Raw genomic sequence first — 18559 nt, forward strand, 5'->3', positions numbered from 1 at the left:
GTGCAGAGAAAATTCCGATGAACTATAGCAGTCAATAGCGCTTATAGCTCTGCCGCGCGAAGACATACTACTTTCATCTTAGCACTTTCCTTGCGATCAGATCATTATAAAACGAGAAACAGTGATGCTTCAACGAGTTTTCGTTTCACGCGCGAGGTAGTGAAACAGTTCTCTTTAGATATGACAAAGAAAAGACATTATGCGAACGAATAAATAAAAATAAGGGTGAGAAGGAAGACAATCAACGATGCCGACGCTGAGGTGGACGACCACCGTGCTGACAACCATAGGCTGCAGATATCCATCGTCCTGGACGTCTAATACAAAAATATTCTTGTACAAAGTTTATGGGATTACAGTGTTGTTTCTTGTACAGAGTGTCACGCTGTCGACAATTCTCGATATAGTATTTAACGTTAGGAATCAGGATGAGTTCGGAGACAATCTTTACTTGACGGTTCCTATGGTGATTTCTTGCTGCAAGCTGTGTAGCTTTTTAGCTAACCGCGAGAGCATTCTGATGCTGATGCACACGATGAGGGAGAAACCCTATTTGCCTGCCGATGACCATGAGATGGAGATCGAGACGAGATACGACGCCATAAACGAGTGAGCCTGCTTTCGTAATTTTCTTCGCATTCTTGATGTTCGGAAATGGTCCTAACATGATTAACGTTGCCAAAAGATATTGTTAATTTGAAATTTGAAATTTGTCTGTATGAATTATGGGCTTAACGGAAAATCAATTAAAAATTGTTATCGGTGGAAAGAGGGATTGAAAAATGTAGATATGGATCCTAGCAATTGTTCAAGCTTGACTGAAGGCTCGTATAAAAATTAAATTAAATTAGTCTTGATCTAAGCCGAACGGAGCAACACGATCTTAGTCAGTTCGCATATCCACTCCACTGGGGGGGGGGGGGGGTGTACCCCGCGAGGGGCCCAGAAGTTCGAGCTGTCTCGGTCGTTTTCGAAAATAGTAGCCCTACACGATCTATGTCACAGCACGAACCCGAGGATTGAGCTTAGAACAAGGCTTTGCTGTATATGGGACCTTAAAATTATGGGAATTAAAATTAATATTGGCAACGCAGAGCATTGAAAAATATATATATGGACCCTAGTGGCCTATTCTAGATTCAGTGGAGGCTCGAATAAAAATTAATATTGACAAAACACAGCAATGAAAAATATGTATATGATTACTGATATTATTCTAGAATTATCAGAGGCTCGAATAAAAATTAATATTGACAAAACAGAGCGATGAAAAATATGTATATGATCCCTGATGTTATTCTAAACTTATCAGAGGCTCGAGTAAATATTAATATTGGTAACGCAGAGCAATAAAAAATATATATGGACCGTAGTATTATTTTAAAGTCAGTAGAGGCTCGAATAACAATGGATATTGGAAAAACAGAGTAACGAAAAATATGTACAGTGAATTCTCAATATATGCCAACAACACGGGTCTTGCCAGCGTCCCTCGAGCTTCGTGGTCCCTCGCGGGGTATACCCCGCGGTAGTGGGGATAATTCCGCGACGTTCATCATGCAGGCCTTGGCGACATATATAGAGTAATCACTGTTATTTTGCATTGGTTGAAAAATAATTAAGAATTAATTGTGGGCTGATTGCAGGAGAATATCGACATTGTACACGATGTCGACTGAACTCTGCATATTGTCGAGGTGGGTTACCTCGTTAATGAAAGATCCACAGGACAGAATGCTACCATTTCGAGCATGGCTGCCGTACAACTATTCATCCCCAATTTTGTACGGTGTAACTTACGCTCATCAAGCTGTGACCGTAACGATTGCCTCGCTGATGAACAACGCTTACGATTCTCTGTTCAGCGGCCTGTTGTTCTGCATATACAGTCAGCTGGAGATTCTTGGACATCGTCTGAAACAAGTCAAAGATCATAGTGAATTAGCGAGAGAATGTGCTCGTCAACATAATTTCATATACCGGTCCGTTCACCATTTGTAAACTCTTGCGCCGCTGTTCAAGAAATTGCGACATTTGTCATTTTAAAATTAATATTGAATTATAGCGCATTGTATATAAATTGTGTTGTTGAATTAACTTGTGATTCAGTGAAAATAAAATTGAAGTTAGAACCACCTGTTTTTAAATCAATGCATCGAGTGCACTAAACTTTATTAACGAAGATATTAACAATTTCTTCTAATTGCTTCAATTTCACAGCTCTGTAGTCAACGTATTAATTCGCACAATTCTACTCCATCGTTTACGATAATGCACAAAAATGATTTCCGGTGTTTCAAAAATTGCAGGTTCGCCACGAAAGTGAACGAGGACTTTCAAGTAGTATTGTGCGTCCAGTTTATGGCAAGTATGACGATCATCTGCTTCACCCTTTACCGAATCACTCAAACAGATCTAGGATCCAGACTCGTCGAAACTGTGATGTACGCGTTTTGCATGCTCATGCAAATATTTTACTACTGCTGGTACGGGAACGAAGTCAGACTAAAGGTTAATTAATAAAATAAAATAAAAAAAACCCACTTCCACTATTGCTATAAGCGTTGATAAATTTTCTATTTCAGAGCTTAGAAATTCCAGACTTGATATTCGCAAGCAACTGGGTGAATTTGGACGGGAACACGAGAAAGACCTTGCTAATGATCATGCTTCGATCTACGTTCCCTATCGAGTTCTCGAGTGCTCATATCGTGTCCGTGAATTTGGAGTCTTTTATGGCGGTCAGTATAGAGCAGAAGAACTGAGTTGTTTATTGTTCGTTTAATTTTGTAAATATTTAATCATAGTATATGCGAATTGTAGGTGCTCAAGACGTCTTACTCGGCGTATAGCGTGTTGCAGTGAATGTAGTTTGGACGTAATCGACAATAATCCACAGCGTAGAATTATAACTCTTGTGAATCATCGAAAGAAACATACTAGAATATGTAACGTAAAATATTCGATAAGAGTAGCAATAAATTCAGCATGAAATCCACAGTGGTTTTCTACTAAAAAAAAAATAACTTGTTATACACGTTCTCGTTCCTGCCGTCATTTGCACATAATTAAATTAGTGTTTCAACACTAAACCTACCGAGCCTTAAAAGTAACTAAAACAGTGAATTCTCGATATATGTCAACAAAACGGGTCTTGCCAGCGTCGTGTATCGTCCAAGAGACATAATCGAGCCGTGTTATGTTTACACTCCTCGGAGTCCGTGGCATCTCACGGGGTATACCAGGCGGTAGTGTACGTAATTCCGCGACATTTATTGTCCAGGTCTTGGCGGCGTATATAGAGAGATCACTGTACACGTTGTCGTCTGAAAATGACGAGATTGAATCTATTTGGATTTTGTGCGATTCGTATTACAATACATGCTCTACTAAATATATTCATTTAATCATTTCCACGGAATCACCTTTATAGTTCCAGTAATTGTAAAATTAAAAAGCTGGAACCGGTCATTTTAACCGGCGGCGGTAGGTTTAGTGTTAATCACAAATTAATCGTCAATATTTTCTGAACGGACAGTCATGCTTTCTGATTAATATTGTATCATTCACTTGCTGAAAAGCTGCAACATGTTTTAATACTATGTTTAAAGTTTTTTTATTTTTTAATCGCCTCGTAAAAATTTGAGGAATTTATTTCGCACTTTTACCACACGTACCTGAATGATTTCAATGATTTTCCATGAAACCTTTTTGCGATTCCACCAATTACAAGGTGAAGTGAGTCATTCATTTTATCATGCTAAGCTCAATGTTAAACTCTTTTAGGTAACTGTTTAACTAATTAAGGCTGTACCAAGTTTGTTTAACCCTTTTCACTCTGGAATTTTGTAAACACAAGTTAAATTTCGCCTCAGCCACGACGTAGGAGTGAAAATGGTTAACAGCACAATCCTTTCTACTCTCTTTCTCTAGCGCAGCTGCTAGCACAAAAACAGAGGCTCGCATCGCCCTGAAGGAACAGGGTTATATAAGGCGGGTGCCTTAGAATAATTGTTCAAATCAGGTGTACGTGACTGAGTCGTTTATTTACAATAAAGAGTGATGTCGCGAGAGCGTCCGGGGTGGTTCGACTAAAACCGGCGATTCGCTTCGACTCGCGGTTGAACTGTTATTGCCACTTAGCAACGACCGGACTAGACTCTAAGTCACTCGGCGGATACGCGGCTGTGTCTCGACTTCGTGACTTCCTTTTCGCGTCGGTAGTCTCTGCCTTATATCTTCAAAAATGCTTGTCGGCTGATTGGTGGAAGTCCTTGCGGGGAACTTCCACCAATCCGTGCATTTTGCATAACACGCCCACGTTCCACGCCTCTCGTGCGTGAGAAGGGTGAGCGTGTCGTTCTGTTAAAAATCTAATTTTGGTGATGCAGCGGGGTGTCTTCCGGGCCCCGTGCTAAGTGCGGTACGTGACTGCTGGCTTACGTCAATGGGCCCAGCTTTCCCGGGTGATAGAAACCAGGCACGCGTCGCTGGGACACTCTAGGCTGGAGACCCTTAGACTACCCAAAATTTATGGCGTCCACTTGCGCTATTGAGTTCGTCGCTAGGAACTACAAGGACACATCTCTGCCCGCTAAGTGGCCAAAAACGTTAAAGACGTTTTCTCACAAATAGCGTCTTATGCTGTGCAAACCATAAATCTTTTTTGGCGCTGGTGCGCTGAAGATTTCTCTTCCGGCGCCCAGCTAGCCGCTACAGCCCCCTTAAAATATGTATCAACCTAAGTTCATTAAAACCAGCTTCGATAGCTCACCGTACCATAGCTAATATGAGGATTTTGACGTTACGATCTTGCGTTCGGAATAGCAATTACAACTACCCCATGGCAATTGCACGTGCCGCCGATAATTACGGTAATGACATAGTCGCTACGCAAGGAACGAAACTGTCATCGAAAAAGTAGATGCAGGGGGGTACAGAGACAATACCGATGCGCTATAGCAGTCAATAACGTCTGAACCTTTGTGGTGTATGGTACTCTTGTCTCTCGTTATCAAAAATCATCAAACAGTCATTATGCGTGCTATTCTGTACAAAGCGTGTTGAACTATCAGCTCTGGATGCTGCGACAAACGTTAGTGATTGTAGAAATTAAACAATTGCTGGAGAAATAATTAACAAGCGTCGTCGATGAACAAGTAAGGGGACAATCGACAAAATCAACCATGCCAACCCTACGATGGACGTCCATGGTTCTGACGGTAATAGGCTGTCGACAACCATGCGCATGGACCTCCGGGATCAAGAAGACTTTGTACAAAGCGTACGTGTGTTTGGTGCTGTTTCTTGCGCAGAGTCTGATGATGTCGAATCAGATCGATTTCGGCGAAAACTTGTACATGTCGGCTCCTATGGCCATTGCCTGCTGCAAGCTGTGCACCCTTTTGGCGAACAGTGACAGCATCACGGTTCTGATGACAGCTACCAGGCAGAAGCCTTATCTACCGATGGATGACGTGGAGATGCACATTGAGACCAAGTTCGACACCATAAACGAGTGAGTGATGATGTTCCTCCATCGATTGTAAGAAACAGGAGTTGAATGCATTTCTCATTATCCCCATAATTGTGTTCCCCACATAATCCACAGTCTAATAATTTCATTAGGGATAATAGGGTAAACTGTACGATGACTGGTACCCTAAGCCAGAATCGTAGTAAAAATCTTTTTATCTTTTTTTTCGAAATGTTTAAACGAGCTTAACTTGCTATTATTATTAGCTAATAGAGCTTTTTCAGCAAAATCAAACGGTTTTACGAGTCATAAATCTTTTATTACAAAATTTGTATATTCAATGAATAACAATCTTAAGACACATAGTACAGTTATTGACACATGTGTATGTTATTGGCACTGAAAAACTGAATAAGAATTATTAACTTAGCACTAGGTTTACGGAGCACTAAAAGTGACTATTTTGCATTACTTTATAAAAATAACAAGAACGTGCTATCCACATTTTTAGCAATATTTAAAGAATAATGTATACCCAAAGAAATAAATTTGATAAATAATTTCTCATGTACTTATGCATCCTTAGAATCTTAATAATTTTAAATTAAAAATATTAGAACCCGTCATTTTGACGGGTCCCGTAAACCTAGTGTTAATAAAGAAAAATAATGAAAACAGTTTGTACCGCATGTAGGCGTAAATTCTGCATAACGTATAATTTACGACTGAACTAATATCATCAGCTTAATATGTAGAAATAACTTAAGAGGCGGAAATAATGCTCAAAGAAAAAAAAAGAAAAATATTTTAAGGTTTACATGGGTCATCCGATTAACTCTTCCTTTTTGGTGAATGTTCCTCTTGTGTAAATTTCGAATAATTTCTTTTGTGTGTTTAAGAGAAGATCTTTATATGAATGTAGGCTTCTTTTTTTCTACTGTAGCCTTTTCTTAAATTTCTTCTTTCTTCTACGTCTTGAGATTAACAACAGTATTTTCAGTATTGTTGTTGGCATCTATCCCTTTTATATATTTATTGCTTCTTTTAAACTTTGCCGCGTCCAGTATCTTTTATGTACTCAAGTGTATCCATTCGTTTCAGGGTAAGTCATCGTATTTGTCATCAGTAGCCTGCAATTTTCGTTTTCTTCTGCAAACTTTCTTTCGATTTTTTAGCTTCTTCCCTTTTCCATTTTCGTTTTTCCCTTTCCATTTCTCTCTAATTTCCATTGCAATGATTGGCACCTTATTATCCTATAATGACTGGCCCATTCAACGTACAATGATTGACAGTGCCAAAAGTTGATAAGAAGACTTCTTTCAACGAATTAAAGTCATATTTCTAATTTGTTTTAAAGATCCAAAGCATTAATCTTTCAAATATTAAAAACATAATCCAAAACTGTATATCTTGTAATTGGCATAGGTGACAATTAATTAAACTTCCATACAAATAAATGAACCATTGGTTGGCACCTGAAAATCTGAGGTTATGTCTGTTAAACAGTAAGAAGTAAACGTTAAACAGGCTATTTGATTTATAATTATTAATTAAACATATACACAATTATTACATCTGTAGTACAGTCCGAAATTAAGTTAAGTTATAAAGCGATGAAGTATACTTACTCGTAACGAAAATTTTAACAAAACACTATTTGCACTGCACTGTGGTCATCCGTCGGTCTTACTGGATGTCCTCTAGTGTTGCTAACAGTCATACGTGGAACTCTGTTATGAAAACTTACAACGTTGATTTGAAATATAAATAAGAAGCAATAATAAATTGATTTTCTATGCCAGGAATTCTCAATATTTGCAGTTCAAATCAAAAGACTTTTACTGAGCAGTGAAAATTAAAATGAAAATGTGTACTGGCACAGATGCGAATAGTTTACAGAAACGATTCAGTAAATGTAAATTAAAAATTGGAATTAGTAGAAATAGCAATTTTTAAACGATAGATTAGCATTGGCTGAAATGCCTAGAAATTAGTAGGGTCAATTAAATATTGAAATTAGTGAAAATGTTTGAACGGTAGATTAACACTGGCGAAAAGGTTCAGGAATTAATAATGTTTTAATTGCAGGAGACTATCAACTTTCTACACGGTTTCAATCGAAGTATTCATGCTACTAACGTGGGCTAACTCACTATTCAAAGATACAAAGAACAAAGTGCTAGCCTATCGCACGTGGATACCGTACGACTATTCAACCCTGGTTTTATACTCGATCACTTATTCTCATCAAGCCGTGAGTTTAATCATTTGCTCGCTGGTGAACGTCGCCTTCGATTGCCTGTTCAGCGGGCTGATATTCTGCATATCTAGCCAGCTGGACATCCTTGGACATCGATTGCGAAATGTTAAAAATGATACGGTATCGGCTAGAGATTGTGCAAGACATCACAACTTCATATACGCGTGCGTCTTCTATTTCCTGGCATATTTTTGCACAATGTTTAATGTAACGTTTAGCGCAGTGCCTAATTTGCTGTCTGCTTTAACATTCAATTCACTATCCGATCTACATCATTTTTATTTAATACTCGCAAAAATAAATTTGCTGCAGAATATTCGTAAGATTTTCAGACGGCATCGAAACGGGCAATTTATTTTCCTATTTCCTTGTACTGTTTGTCTAATATTTAATAAAACGATCGCTGCGGATCTACGCAATTTTTATTTACCGCTCGTAAAGAAAGTTCCCTCCGAGAAAAGCGATCTATGAGATTTCCAAACAGCATCTGAACGAACGATTAATTTTTGCAATGATTGCAGATTTGCTATGAAGATGAACGAGGACTTTCGAGCAGTATTGTTCGTCCAATTTTTCGGGAGTACGGCGATCATCTGCTTCAGCCTCTTCCGAATCACACAATCGGAAATAGGCGAGAGAATGTTTGAGATTGTATTCTACGCTCTTATTTTCCTGATGCAATTATTCTTCTACTGTTGGTACGGGAACGAAGTGAAACTAAAGGTGGACTATTGAAATGGGAAACTAGAATTTTTCCACGTTGCCAAATCGTCTAAAAAAAATTCCTGTTCCAGAGCCTCGAAATCGCAGATCTGATCTTCGCGAGCAACTGGACAGGTATGAGTACGAACACGAAGAAGACTCTGCTTATGATCATGTTAAGAGCCACGTTCCCTATCGAGTTCACTAGTTGTTACGTAGTGTCAGTAAATTTGGAGTCGTTCATGTCGGTCAGTAGAAATAAATCGAATTATGTCGTTGTCCCTGTAATTATTTATTTCACGGTTCGTTTCAGGTGATCAAGACCTCGTACTCGACTTACAATCTGCTTCAGGAAAGCTAGTAGACGACGCTCAATTAACGAGCAATTAAAATCCACGAGAAGCATACTGCAGCATGTGAGATGAATCTGACAGGAAGAGCTATAAATTAAAATTCAAATGTATAGTACTTCTAATGTCAGAAAGCCGCAACTTGCCTTGTACATATAGTTTCCTTACTCCTTGTGCCTCTCGTTACGGAACGCTAAAAATTTACATTACTTTATAAATAATAACAAGACTGTGTCTATCCAAATTTTTTAGACATTTTTTAGATAATATATATCCAAAGAAATAATTTTGTGGGATAGTTCCTCATCGAAGCATCTTTGCAGTCTCAATAATTGTAAATTCAAAATATTAAAACAATCGTTACAGGAACACTAGTTTTTCGAAAACATTCTTCGAAGAGAACTGAAAGGGTGCTGTAACTTGTGGCTTCTTTAAAACGCATTACCTTCCGTCCAGTAGAAACCATTACAATACATTCCCCCTCGACTCTCATTTTATTATAATAACTTCATCCCCCTATCCAGTCGCTCCTCTCGAAATGCAACCCCGAACGCAAGAGGAAACGAAGTGAACAGCAGCGAGAAAAAAACTACGTGCAGCAGGGGTTGCGAGCATGGTAAGTGGAGATGTCCCATCAATAATTATTGTAATGACAGCCTCTGCCTAGGGAAATCGTCAATAGGACACCGACTATGGGGGTGCGGAGAGAATGCCGATAGTTTGCTATAGTCAGTAACATGTGACAGTCTGTGGTGTAACGGTGAGACAGTGCATCGTATCTACTATTCCTTTCCCGTATTAACAATTTCCCTATAAACCACAACTTATCAACCCTTTGCTGCTCCCTTTTCGAATTAATTTTCACTCAGTATTCACTTCGAGTAAACGATTTTCGGTATGGAAATTTCTCTAATCAAATACACAATTTTCGAGTTTTAAAAAGCTAGATTGGACATTACGACCATAATAATAAACTAGATTTCTGTAACGTCCATCTGAAGAAACTATAAATCGTACGCAAGCAGTGAATCGACGCAAGCCGAATGAATAAAGGGAGGATAACAGTTAACACAATTGACAATGCCAACGCTACGATGCGCGTCCATGGTCCTGACAGCGATAGGCTGTTATCCACCAGTCACATGGACCTCCAAGCCGAAGAAATTGTTATACAAATTGTACGGATGCCTAATTTTAATTGCCGTGCAGGCTCTGACCATATCAACGATTCTGGACATAGTGTTGAACGTCAAGACTCAGGACGAATTCAGTGAAAATTTGGTCTTGACGATTCCCATGCTGATCACCTGCTGCAAGTTCTGCAGTTTTTTAGTATACCGTGATAGCATTATGCTTCTCATAAACTGTCAACAACGGAAACCATACTCGCCTGCCAATGAGGACGAGATGAATATCGAGTCGAGGTTTGATAGATACAACGAGTAAGTATGCGCAGTTAAACGTGTTTAAAAAATATTTACAGAGAGCAAGGTGTTCAAACACGCCTTTAATCCATCAATATTCCTGGACAAACATTTGAGTGAGAAATCTAATTACCCCTCGCTATAGAGTGGAGTTTTTTCGTTAAGAGACTGTGAAGAAAAGTTGAAATATAAATTTTGTGATCGGTTGACAAAATAAAATAGCTCCGCAGAATCGTCAATGAACCTCGAAACGTCTTGCTCACTTTAAACGTTACTCAAACGCGCCGAGATATTAATAAATTAAAAAATATGTCATTATATTCAAGAAACTCTACAGAATCGTTCTATGCCAAAAACTTCCATGTACGTTAAGGTCTTGATCTAAGCCCAATCCTCAGGTCCATGCTGCGACATAGATCGTGTAGGGCAGAGCCGGGCAACTTCTTCCCCGCCGCACAGTGGTTCAGAATCGTAAAGTAGGTGGACAAAATTCGTATCTCTTTCAACTATTCATTGTTCATTTGAAATAAATTTTGCGTAGGAAATATACACGTTATTCTCAATCATCGCGTAATATTGTATATACCTATTGATTACTGTTTCGAGAGAACATCGACGCTTGAACGTTTATAATTGGATTGTTCTAAACTGTTATACGATCAAGGACCGTCACCTGTTGAATAAGATTCAGACGAGTATTAATTTATCGGTAGACCAAATACTAAATTATTGGATGTCATCCAATTTTTCGAATTTTGTCCACCTACTTTACGATTATGAACTACTGTGCGTAGTCGCTGCGCGACCCCCGCCATTAGTTTGCCGGTTCTCCCACCCTTCAGCACAGAGTTGTGCAGAATTACAATTGAATTACTCCAGGAATTATAATTACAAAGTAATTGAGTTACATTGTAATACAGTCATATTGTAATTTATAATTCAGATCTTCATTCAATTAAATTACAATGTAATTTCGTAATTGCAATTAGAGTACAATTATAAAATACTTTATAATTAAATTACGTAAAACAGCGTTATGTATTATGGACGAGGACGAGGAACAGAAAATACGCCGCATAGACAGCAAACAAGAATATGAAAGAAAAACATAAAAATATATCGCACTTCTTCAAAGATCTGGGCTATAATTTGGAGAGCTGTTATTTTAATTATATTGTATTTCAATTACACATCTGATTAAAATAATTAGTAATTGATATAATTGAAAGGTTTGAATTGCGTAATTCAGTTACGACGTATGTAGTTGAATTGCTATGTAATTGAAATGCAATGTAATTCAATTGTGTAATTGAATTACGATGTAATTGAATTAGCACAATTCTGCTTCAGCACCACTCCGAGCTTGACTTTGTCTCCAGAGCCGGAGAACTGGGTCCCGCGGACCGTACGTTATTTCTTTCATAGGATCAGTGTCGCCAGATGAGGGGAGGGAGCACGAATTGAGGGGAAAAAGTTAACCTCTCTCTGCCAGTACCCCGGAGTATGCACGACAGAGACGAAACGCGTCACATGACCGGGCCGCGCGCGGCGGAAGCGTGGGGAATAGTCCGGTAGAAAGGGAAATTAGAGTAGGGGAACAAGTCTTGATCTGGCGACACTACGTAGGATACCAGTCGAATGCTGGGAGACGCTGGTAGGCACTGAGAACAGGGGAAAGAAACAGTGTGCGGCGCATGGACCCCAAGCTGCCCGGCTCTGGTGTAGGGCCATTATTTTCTTGTGACCGTGACGACCGCAGGTACACTACATACCGTCAATTAAACCACTAAATACAGTGCAAATTATATCGTGTTTAGTGTCATTTTAATCAGAAAAATGCCACGAATAAGTTGGTGGAAGTCCCATAGAAAAATGATTAAAAATAAAAAAGTTTTGTAATTGAATGAGTAGTGGTTCACACCAATATACCCGACCCGGTATCTAAAGTAAACATTAGGCGGCATGTTTACACATTACACTGCTCAGCAACCGAGGCAGCTCGAGCTTCTTCGTTACTCGCGGGGTATAACCCCTAGTGGAGGGGGTATGCGAGCTTAGTAAGATCGTGTAGCTCCGTTCGGCTTAGATCAAGACTTTACTGTATTACGGTTCGTGCAGGAAAAATTCCTAAAGTCGAAAATTTGCCTTTTCCTTCACCCAAGACAGATAAAACTGATTTTCCACGATGGGTAAGGGAAAGTTAGCGTGAAAAGTGGTATTGCTCTGATTGCAGACTGATAACATCCATATACACGTGCTCGACGGAGGTGTGCGTAGTGGTGACAGTAGCCACAGCCCTGATCACAAATCCAGGAAAGAAAGTGTTAACGTTTCGTACGTGGTTACCATACGACTACTCGTCACCGGGTGTGTACGCTGTCACTTTCATACTACAAACTGTGAGCGTAACCATCTCCTCGCTTATGAACGTGACTTACGACTCTCTGTTCAGCGGGCTGATGTTCTGCATATACAGCCAGCTGGAGATTCTCGGGTATCGCCTGCAAAACATTATCAAAACCGGCGACGCGTCGGCGAAAGAATGCGCTCGGCATCACGACTTCATATATAAGTGCGTTCTCCGATTTCTTGTTAATTTCTTACACGTCGTTTAGAAGTCGTGATTTCGTCCAATAACACGCTAAACGTTTTACAACGAGATTCTTGAGGAATACGACGAAAATGATTTCAGATTCGCAGCGAAAGTGAACGAGGACTTCCAAGCAGTATTATGCGTTCAGTTTCTGGCCAGCATAACGATTATCTGCTTTACCCTCTACCGATTTACTCAGACGGATTTAGGTTCGGGAACGATCGAGGCACTCATGTACGCGTACGTTATGCTACTGCAGATATTTTACTATTGTTGGTACGGGAACGAAGTCCGACTAAAGGTTCATTCTGAAGGAGAGGAGATTCAGTGTGTGATAATTGTAGGATTTTGTAATAGGAACTCGTGTTTCAGGGTCTCGAGATACCGGACATGATTTTCTCCAGCAACTGGATGAGCTTGGATAATAGGACCAAGAGGATTCTATTGATTATTATGCTACGGGCTACGAATCCCATTCAGATCAGCAGTGCTCGCCTTTTGTCGGTGAACATAGAGTCTTTCATGGCGGTCAGTATGATTTATTCCTGGACTGTGGATTTTATTTGTAACGGAGTAGGTGCAATATGGAACAGTGGAACAGTTCAAATGATGTCAGAACGATTAGAATTATTGAAAGGAAAAATACATTTCTATTTACCTCCTGCTTTTGCTCAAAAACTCAGATTTATTTCACTATTTTTGAAACCTTATTAATTTAGCTTCGTGTTGATAATACGGGGAGAAAATGTTTGGTTATTTCAGGTGCTCAAAACGTCTTACTCAGTATACAATGTGCTTCAATGAGGGTGATTGATCCAATCCAATTGTCGTTGTAGTGGACGTAAGAACCGGTATTAGTAATAAATTCAGTTTGAAATCTGTAACGTGTTCCAGCGATGAAAATTAACTTGCCTTATACAGAGTGTTCGATTACAGGTGGGAGAAAATTTAAGGAATGGTTTTCTAAGACAATATAAGACGAAAATGAAGCATAAAAAAATTGCGATTTCGGCTTAATTTTGTAGTTATTATCAATTAAAACCCGCCTAAACTGTAGCAACCCGACCAACAGAGATGTACGTTGCATACGTCATAAATACACACGACAGTCCCGTATCAAAGGGGGTCCTCGCTCGCGTCCACTTACACGCTTTAGCCAATACCGTGATTTCTCTATATATGACGTGAAGGCCTGAATGATAAACGTCACGGAATTATCCCCACTACCGTGGGGTATACCCCGTGAGGGGCCACGAAGCTCCAGAGGCCTTGGACGCCGAGGAGTGTAAACATAACACGGCTTAGGTCTGTCTCCTGGACGATACACGACGCTGGCAAGACCCGTGTTGTTGACATATATCGAGAATTCACTGTAATTCGGCTAGAACCGCAAATGCGTTTGAAATGAGCCAATCGGGCGGTTTACACCCGCATTCCTGCCGAATTCCTGCCAGGTGACTTCTTGTGAAACACGCAGGGTATCTGTCACTTGATACATGACTGTCGCACGCCTCTATGACGTACGCAATGTACACCTCTGTTTTAATTGTCAATAGTTAAAAAATGAAACCGAAATCGCAATTCTTTTATTCTTCATTTTCGTCGTATATTGTCACAGAGAACCACCCCTTACATTTTCTCCCACCTCTAGTCGAACAGCCCCCGAGGATTGTTGTATACAATTCTTCCAATTCATGCTTCCAATGAATAAATGAAGCATATAGCCTCATATTTTTCAGACGTGAATACTTGCTTTTTCGTAGGAGATCCTTCGCTTTTGAAATTATTTTCCAACATTTCTGGAAAGAAATCATATATGTGAATCCTATTCTAAAAATCGCTGACAGACGAGTTGCATTGACTTAACAATGTAAGAGTTAGGGGATTACCTAAACGATGTTTACACGTCTGAGAAAAGCGTTCTACTGACATGATTGAAGTATCCTCACTGTCACAGCGATATTTGCAGTTACATCCGAGAAAACACCAACTGACATTCCACTCATGCATTCTTTACCCTTTCTCCCTTCCTTTTTAAAAGCGACTACACTGTCACCCCTTTTTAACTATTAAACACCATCCCCCTAATCGCTCCTCTCTCGAAAAAAAAAAACGATGCCGCTGTCGCCGTACGGCGTTATGTCGCTGCCAATAATTACGGTAATAACACAGCTTGCGCAGCAGAAGGGAAGTTGTCAATAGGAGAGCAACCGTTCCGGGGGGTGCGGAGAAAACATGCTAAGCACACTTGTCAGTAACATGCGAGACTCTGACGAAGTCGTTATATTCTTCCTTCCTTTTCCTTTCTGTGAAAACAGCTCAACAAAATTCGTTCGAATAAAATTTCGTTTCCTTAAGAAGTGTGTTGAAACACGTCCCCGATACTCTGCCCGATCGGAAATTCTATTCGATTGTGCAACAGCGAATTGATTGAGTGCGTGCACAAATCTGAGAGCTGAATTTCGGTCGATTAACAATTAAGTTTAGAAGGGCCGATAGATTTCGCGATCGAATGAGTAAAAGTAAGAGGTCGGCTGACAAAATCAACTATGCCAACGCTGCAATGTGCGTCCACGATTCTGACAGTGATTGGATGTCACCGACCACCATCCTGGACAACCGGTCCCATGAAGTTACTCTACAAAGTGTACCGAGTTATGATACTGATGCTCGTACAGATTCTGACGGTGATCACTATCCTGGACATAGTATTTAACGTCAAGACGCAGGATGAGTTCAGCGACAACCTCGTCTTGACTATTCCTATGCTGATCACCTGCTGCAAGTTCTGCAGCTTTCTTGCTCGCGGGGATAACATTATGCTTCTGATTGACACTTTGCAACAAAAACCATACTCGCCGGAGAATATTCTGGAGATGGATGTGGAGACCAAATTCGATAAACATAACGAGTATGTACTCATTGTGATTTCACCGTTGGCTCTCACGTGGACCATAGTATCTCGTAATTCAGAATTTTTACTCCCATTGACCTTCTGTGATTAAACAGTTACAAGCACATTTTTGTAGGAATATTCTGTAGGAACAATAATTTTTTGTACAACTTTGTCCACCTGTGTCCAAAAGACTTGGGTAATTACTACTGTTTCATTAAAAAACTGAAAAGCTCTGATCTGTATACATTATGATACCACGATGTGGATTAGCAGATCCTGTGAACTCGTTAAATTAAATCGAATCACCCCTTATTTAATAAAATCAGAACACTCCGTGATGGAGAATCACGGTCTAGATTGAGTGGTCGTTCCGAGTGGAAATGATTACGGTGGTTACTCGATTTATGTCCAAAACACGGGTCTAGCCAGGGACATATATTGGCCAGGAGATACTATACTTGGATCCACACGACCTTGCACTCCTCGGTGTCCGAGGTCTAGGCCCCTCACGGGGTATACCCAGCGACAGTAGGGATAGTTCTGAGACTTTTATCGGCTAGGCATTTGGGACATGTATGGAATAAACATTGTATTGTTCCAGGAGAGTAACGGTATTGTACACGTTCTCAACGGAGGCCTGTATAGTGATGATTCTTCTGACCACGCTGATCACGAACGGGAAGAACAAAATGTTAGCGTACCGTTTGTGGATACCGTTCGACTACTCGGCTCCGGCAGTGTACGCTGCGATTTTCGCTCTTCAAGCCGTGAGTGTAATCATTTCCTCGCTTATGAACGTCACTTACGATGCCCTGTTCAGCGGTTTGATGTTCTGCATACACAGCCAGCTAGAGATCCTTAGTCTCCGTTTGCAGAACGTCATGAAAAGCGGCAAGGACTCGGCGAGAGAATGCGCCCGCCATCACAACTTTCTGTACGAGTATGTCTGCTCTTTTTAGGCCATTCGCCATCTTTCGCTGGCACTAATCTGAACGAGGGAAAAGTCAGAAAAGAGATTACAATTATTTCTGGAAGCCACGTTTCCTATTTTGCTAGCGTTCTATTGTAGTTACAGTGAATTCCCGTTATAAGTCAGTGCAATCTTCCCGTTTAAAAGTCATTAGAACTACCCACACCACCGTGGGGTATACCCTGTGAGTATACCCCAATACTTCTTCATTTTTCGTTATTTTTTTTATGAAACTTTCACCAACATATTCGTGGCATTTTTCTGATTAAAATGGAATCAAATGTGATATAATTCCGATAATATTTACTTGTGTAATGAACGATGAAAGTTACTTCCCATTACAACTACCTTAACGGAAAATTAGTGTAAATGTGATCCGAATTATACCGCGTTTGGTATTATTTTAATCAGAATAATGCCACAAATATATTGGTGAAAGTCTCATAAAAAAATAATTAATAATAAAGACGGTAAATTTTTTATTTAAAGGCCTGCGCTAAAGGCTTTGATCTGTGCCGGCAGCCGCGACTCTCCGCGTTTCTTTCTTTCCCATACGCTGTCCTTCTCTGCGTTCGAAACTTTCATCGCGCATTACGCAAATAAATATCATCGGAATTATATCATATTTGATTCCATTTTAATCAGAAAAATGCCACGAATATGTTGGTAAAAGTTTCATAAGAAAAAATAACGAAAAATAAAGAAGTTCCGTAATTGTATCGGAGAAAGACATTTTCTCAGTCTTCTTGTCACTATCGCTTAGTGGTCATAGGTTTTTATGACTTGTAGACGGATATGAGAACCTCCGATTTCGTATAAGAGTCAGTGACCAGAACGGCGCGACGGAACTGACTCGTAACGAGAATTCACTGTAGATCCGCAGTCTACCGATTATTCTACGAACCCTCGATTAACAGCCCCCACTAATTCAACGACGTCTCAGATTCGCGGCGAAGGTGAACGAAGACTTCCAAGCGGTGTTGTGCATTCAATTCATGGCTAGCATAGCGATCATATGCTTCACCCTTTACCGAATCACGCAAACTGATCTGGGCGAGAGGCTAGCGGCGACCCTTGTGTACGCGTTCTGCATGCTGATGCAGATATTTTACTACTGTTGGTACGGGAACGAAGTCAAACGAAAGGTTCATTGTTACAGCAAGAAATATCAGCTTACCAAGCTTCATAATTTTCTTGCGTAAATCCGCGTTTCAGAGTCTCGAAATACCGGACTTGATTTTCGCGAGCAACTGGGCCCATTTGGACGACAACACTAAGAAGACGCTTCTGATGATCATGATCAGGGCTACGTTCCCCATCGAGTTCACCACTGCTCACATCCTGTCGGTGAACATTGACTCATTCATGGCGGTCCGTATGAAATCTGCCATGCTTGAAATCATTCTACGACGGTGAAAAATATGTAGTAATAATTGGACTGCCGATTTTGTGGCAAAAACTAGTAGAAACACGCAAATAGAGGAAACATTAAATTTGGAGTTACGTTTTTCACAACCTATTAAAATTATTAAGAGAAGCGTTCGATTTTCATGGGCGTCTTCTTTCTTTTAATTGATGAAACGTGTGCATAAAAATCCGCAGGCTACCAATACTGTTTTCTCGTTCCAGGTGCTGAAGACTTCATATTCAGTGTACAATGTGCTTCAGCCAAGGTAACCGACCATAAATCTGCGATAATGCGTACGGTTATAGTTCTAAGTTCGCCAGAAACATACTAGAATATGTAAAGTATTTGATAGGAATAGAAATAGAAATTCAGCTTGAAATCCGCAATATTTTAACACTAAAGAATGACTTGCCTTTTATGTTGCGCGTTCCTCGTGCCCGAACATTTTCATTTTCCTTTAAAAACACCATAATCTATTCG

The 18559-nt window shown here is 40.0% G+C and overlaps 2 protein-coding genes across 2 annotated transcripts; both read left to right on the forward strand.

Moving 5' to 3' along the window:
* Window positions 1-125: 125 nt before the first annotated feature.
* Window positions 126-8890, forward strand: LOC143354257 (uncharacterized). Its single transcript, XM_076788249.1, has 13 exons — window positions 126-609; window positions 1647-1982; window positions 2310-2511; window positions 2586-2741; window positions 2824-2861; window positions 3934-3993; window positions 4828-4920; window positions 5033-5095; window positions 5144-5518; window positions 7565-7900; window positions 8258-8459; window positions 8531-8686; window positions 8752-8890. The coding sequence occupies exons 1-13, from the start codon at window positions 248-250 to the stop codon at window positions 8797-8799; spliced, it is 2427 nt and encodes an 808-aa protein (XP_076644364.1). The 5' UTR covers window positions 126-247; the 3' UTR covers window positions 8800-8890.
* A 9-nt stretch (window positions 8891-8899) lies between these two features.
* LOC143354326 (uncharacterized) lies at window positions 8900-18453 on the forward strand. The gene is made up of 11 exons (XM_076788369.1): window positions 8900-10230; window positions 12446-12784; window positions 12905-13106; window positions 13178-13333; window positions 13568-13597; window positions 13863-13881; window positions 15323-15716; window positions 16303-16641; window positions 17615-17816; window positions 17887-18042; window positions 18301-18453. Exons 1-11 carry the CDS (start codon window positions 9869-9871, stop codon window positions 18346-18348), a joined length of 2247 nt encoding a protein of 748 aa, XP_076644484.1. The 5' UTR covers window positions 8900-9868; the 3' UTR covers window positions 18349-18453.
* Window positions 18454-18559: the final 106 nt, after the last annotated feature.

This window comes from Halictus rubicundus, chromosome 1 (genome assembly GCF_050948215.1).
Source record: "Halictus rubicundus isolate RS-2024b chromosome 1, iyHalRubi1_principal, whole genome shotgun sequence".
Taxonomy (NCBI): Eukaryota; Metazoa; Arthropoda; class Insecta; order Hymenoptera; family Halictidae; genus Halictus; species Halictus rubicundus.

Bases quoted from the DNA above. Each gene is read 5' to 3' on its own strand.
- LOC143354257 (XM_076788249.1), top strand. From the start codon at position 248: ATGCCGACGCTGAGGTGGACGACCACCGTGCTGACAACCATAGGCTGC. The intron at 5,519-7,564 runs GTGAGTGATGAT...TTTTAATTGCAG, and splicing joins AAGTTCGACACCATAAACGA to GAGACTATCAACTTTCTACA. The intron at 7,901-8,257 runs GTGCGTCTTCTA...CAATGATTGCAG, and splicing joins CATCACAACTTCATATACGC to ATTTGCTATGAAGATGAACG.
- LOC143354326 (XM_076788369.1), top strand. From the start codon at position 9,869: ATGCCAACGCTACGATGCGCGTCCATGGTCCTGACAGCGATAGGCTGT. The intron at 15,717-16,302 runs GTATGTACTCAT...GTATTGTTCCAG, and splicing joins AAATTCGATAAACATAACGA to GAGAGTAACGGTATTGTACA. The intron at 18,043-18,300 runs GTCCGTATGAAA...TTCTCGTTCCAG, and splicing joins ACATTGACTCATTCATGGCG to GTGCTGAAGACTTCATATTC.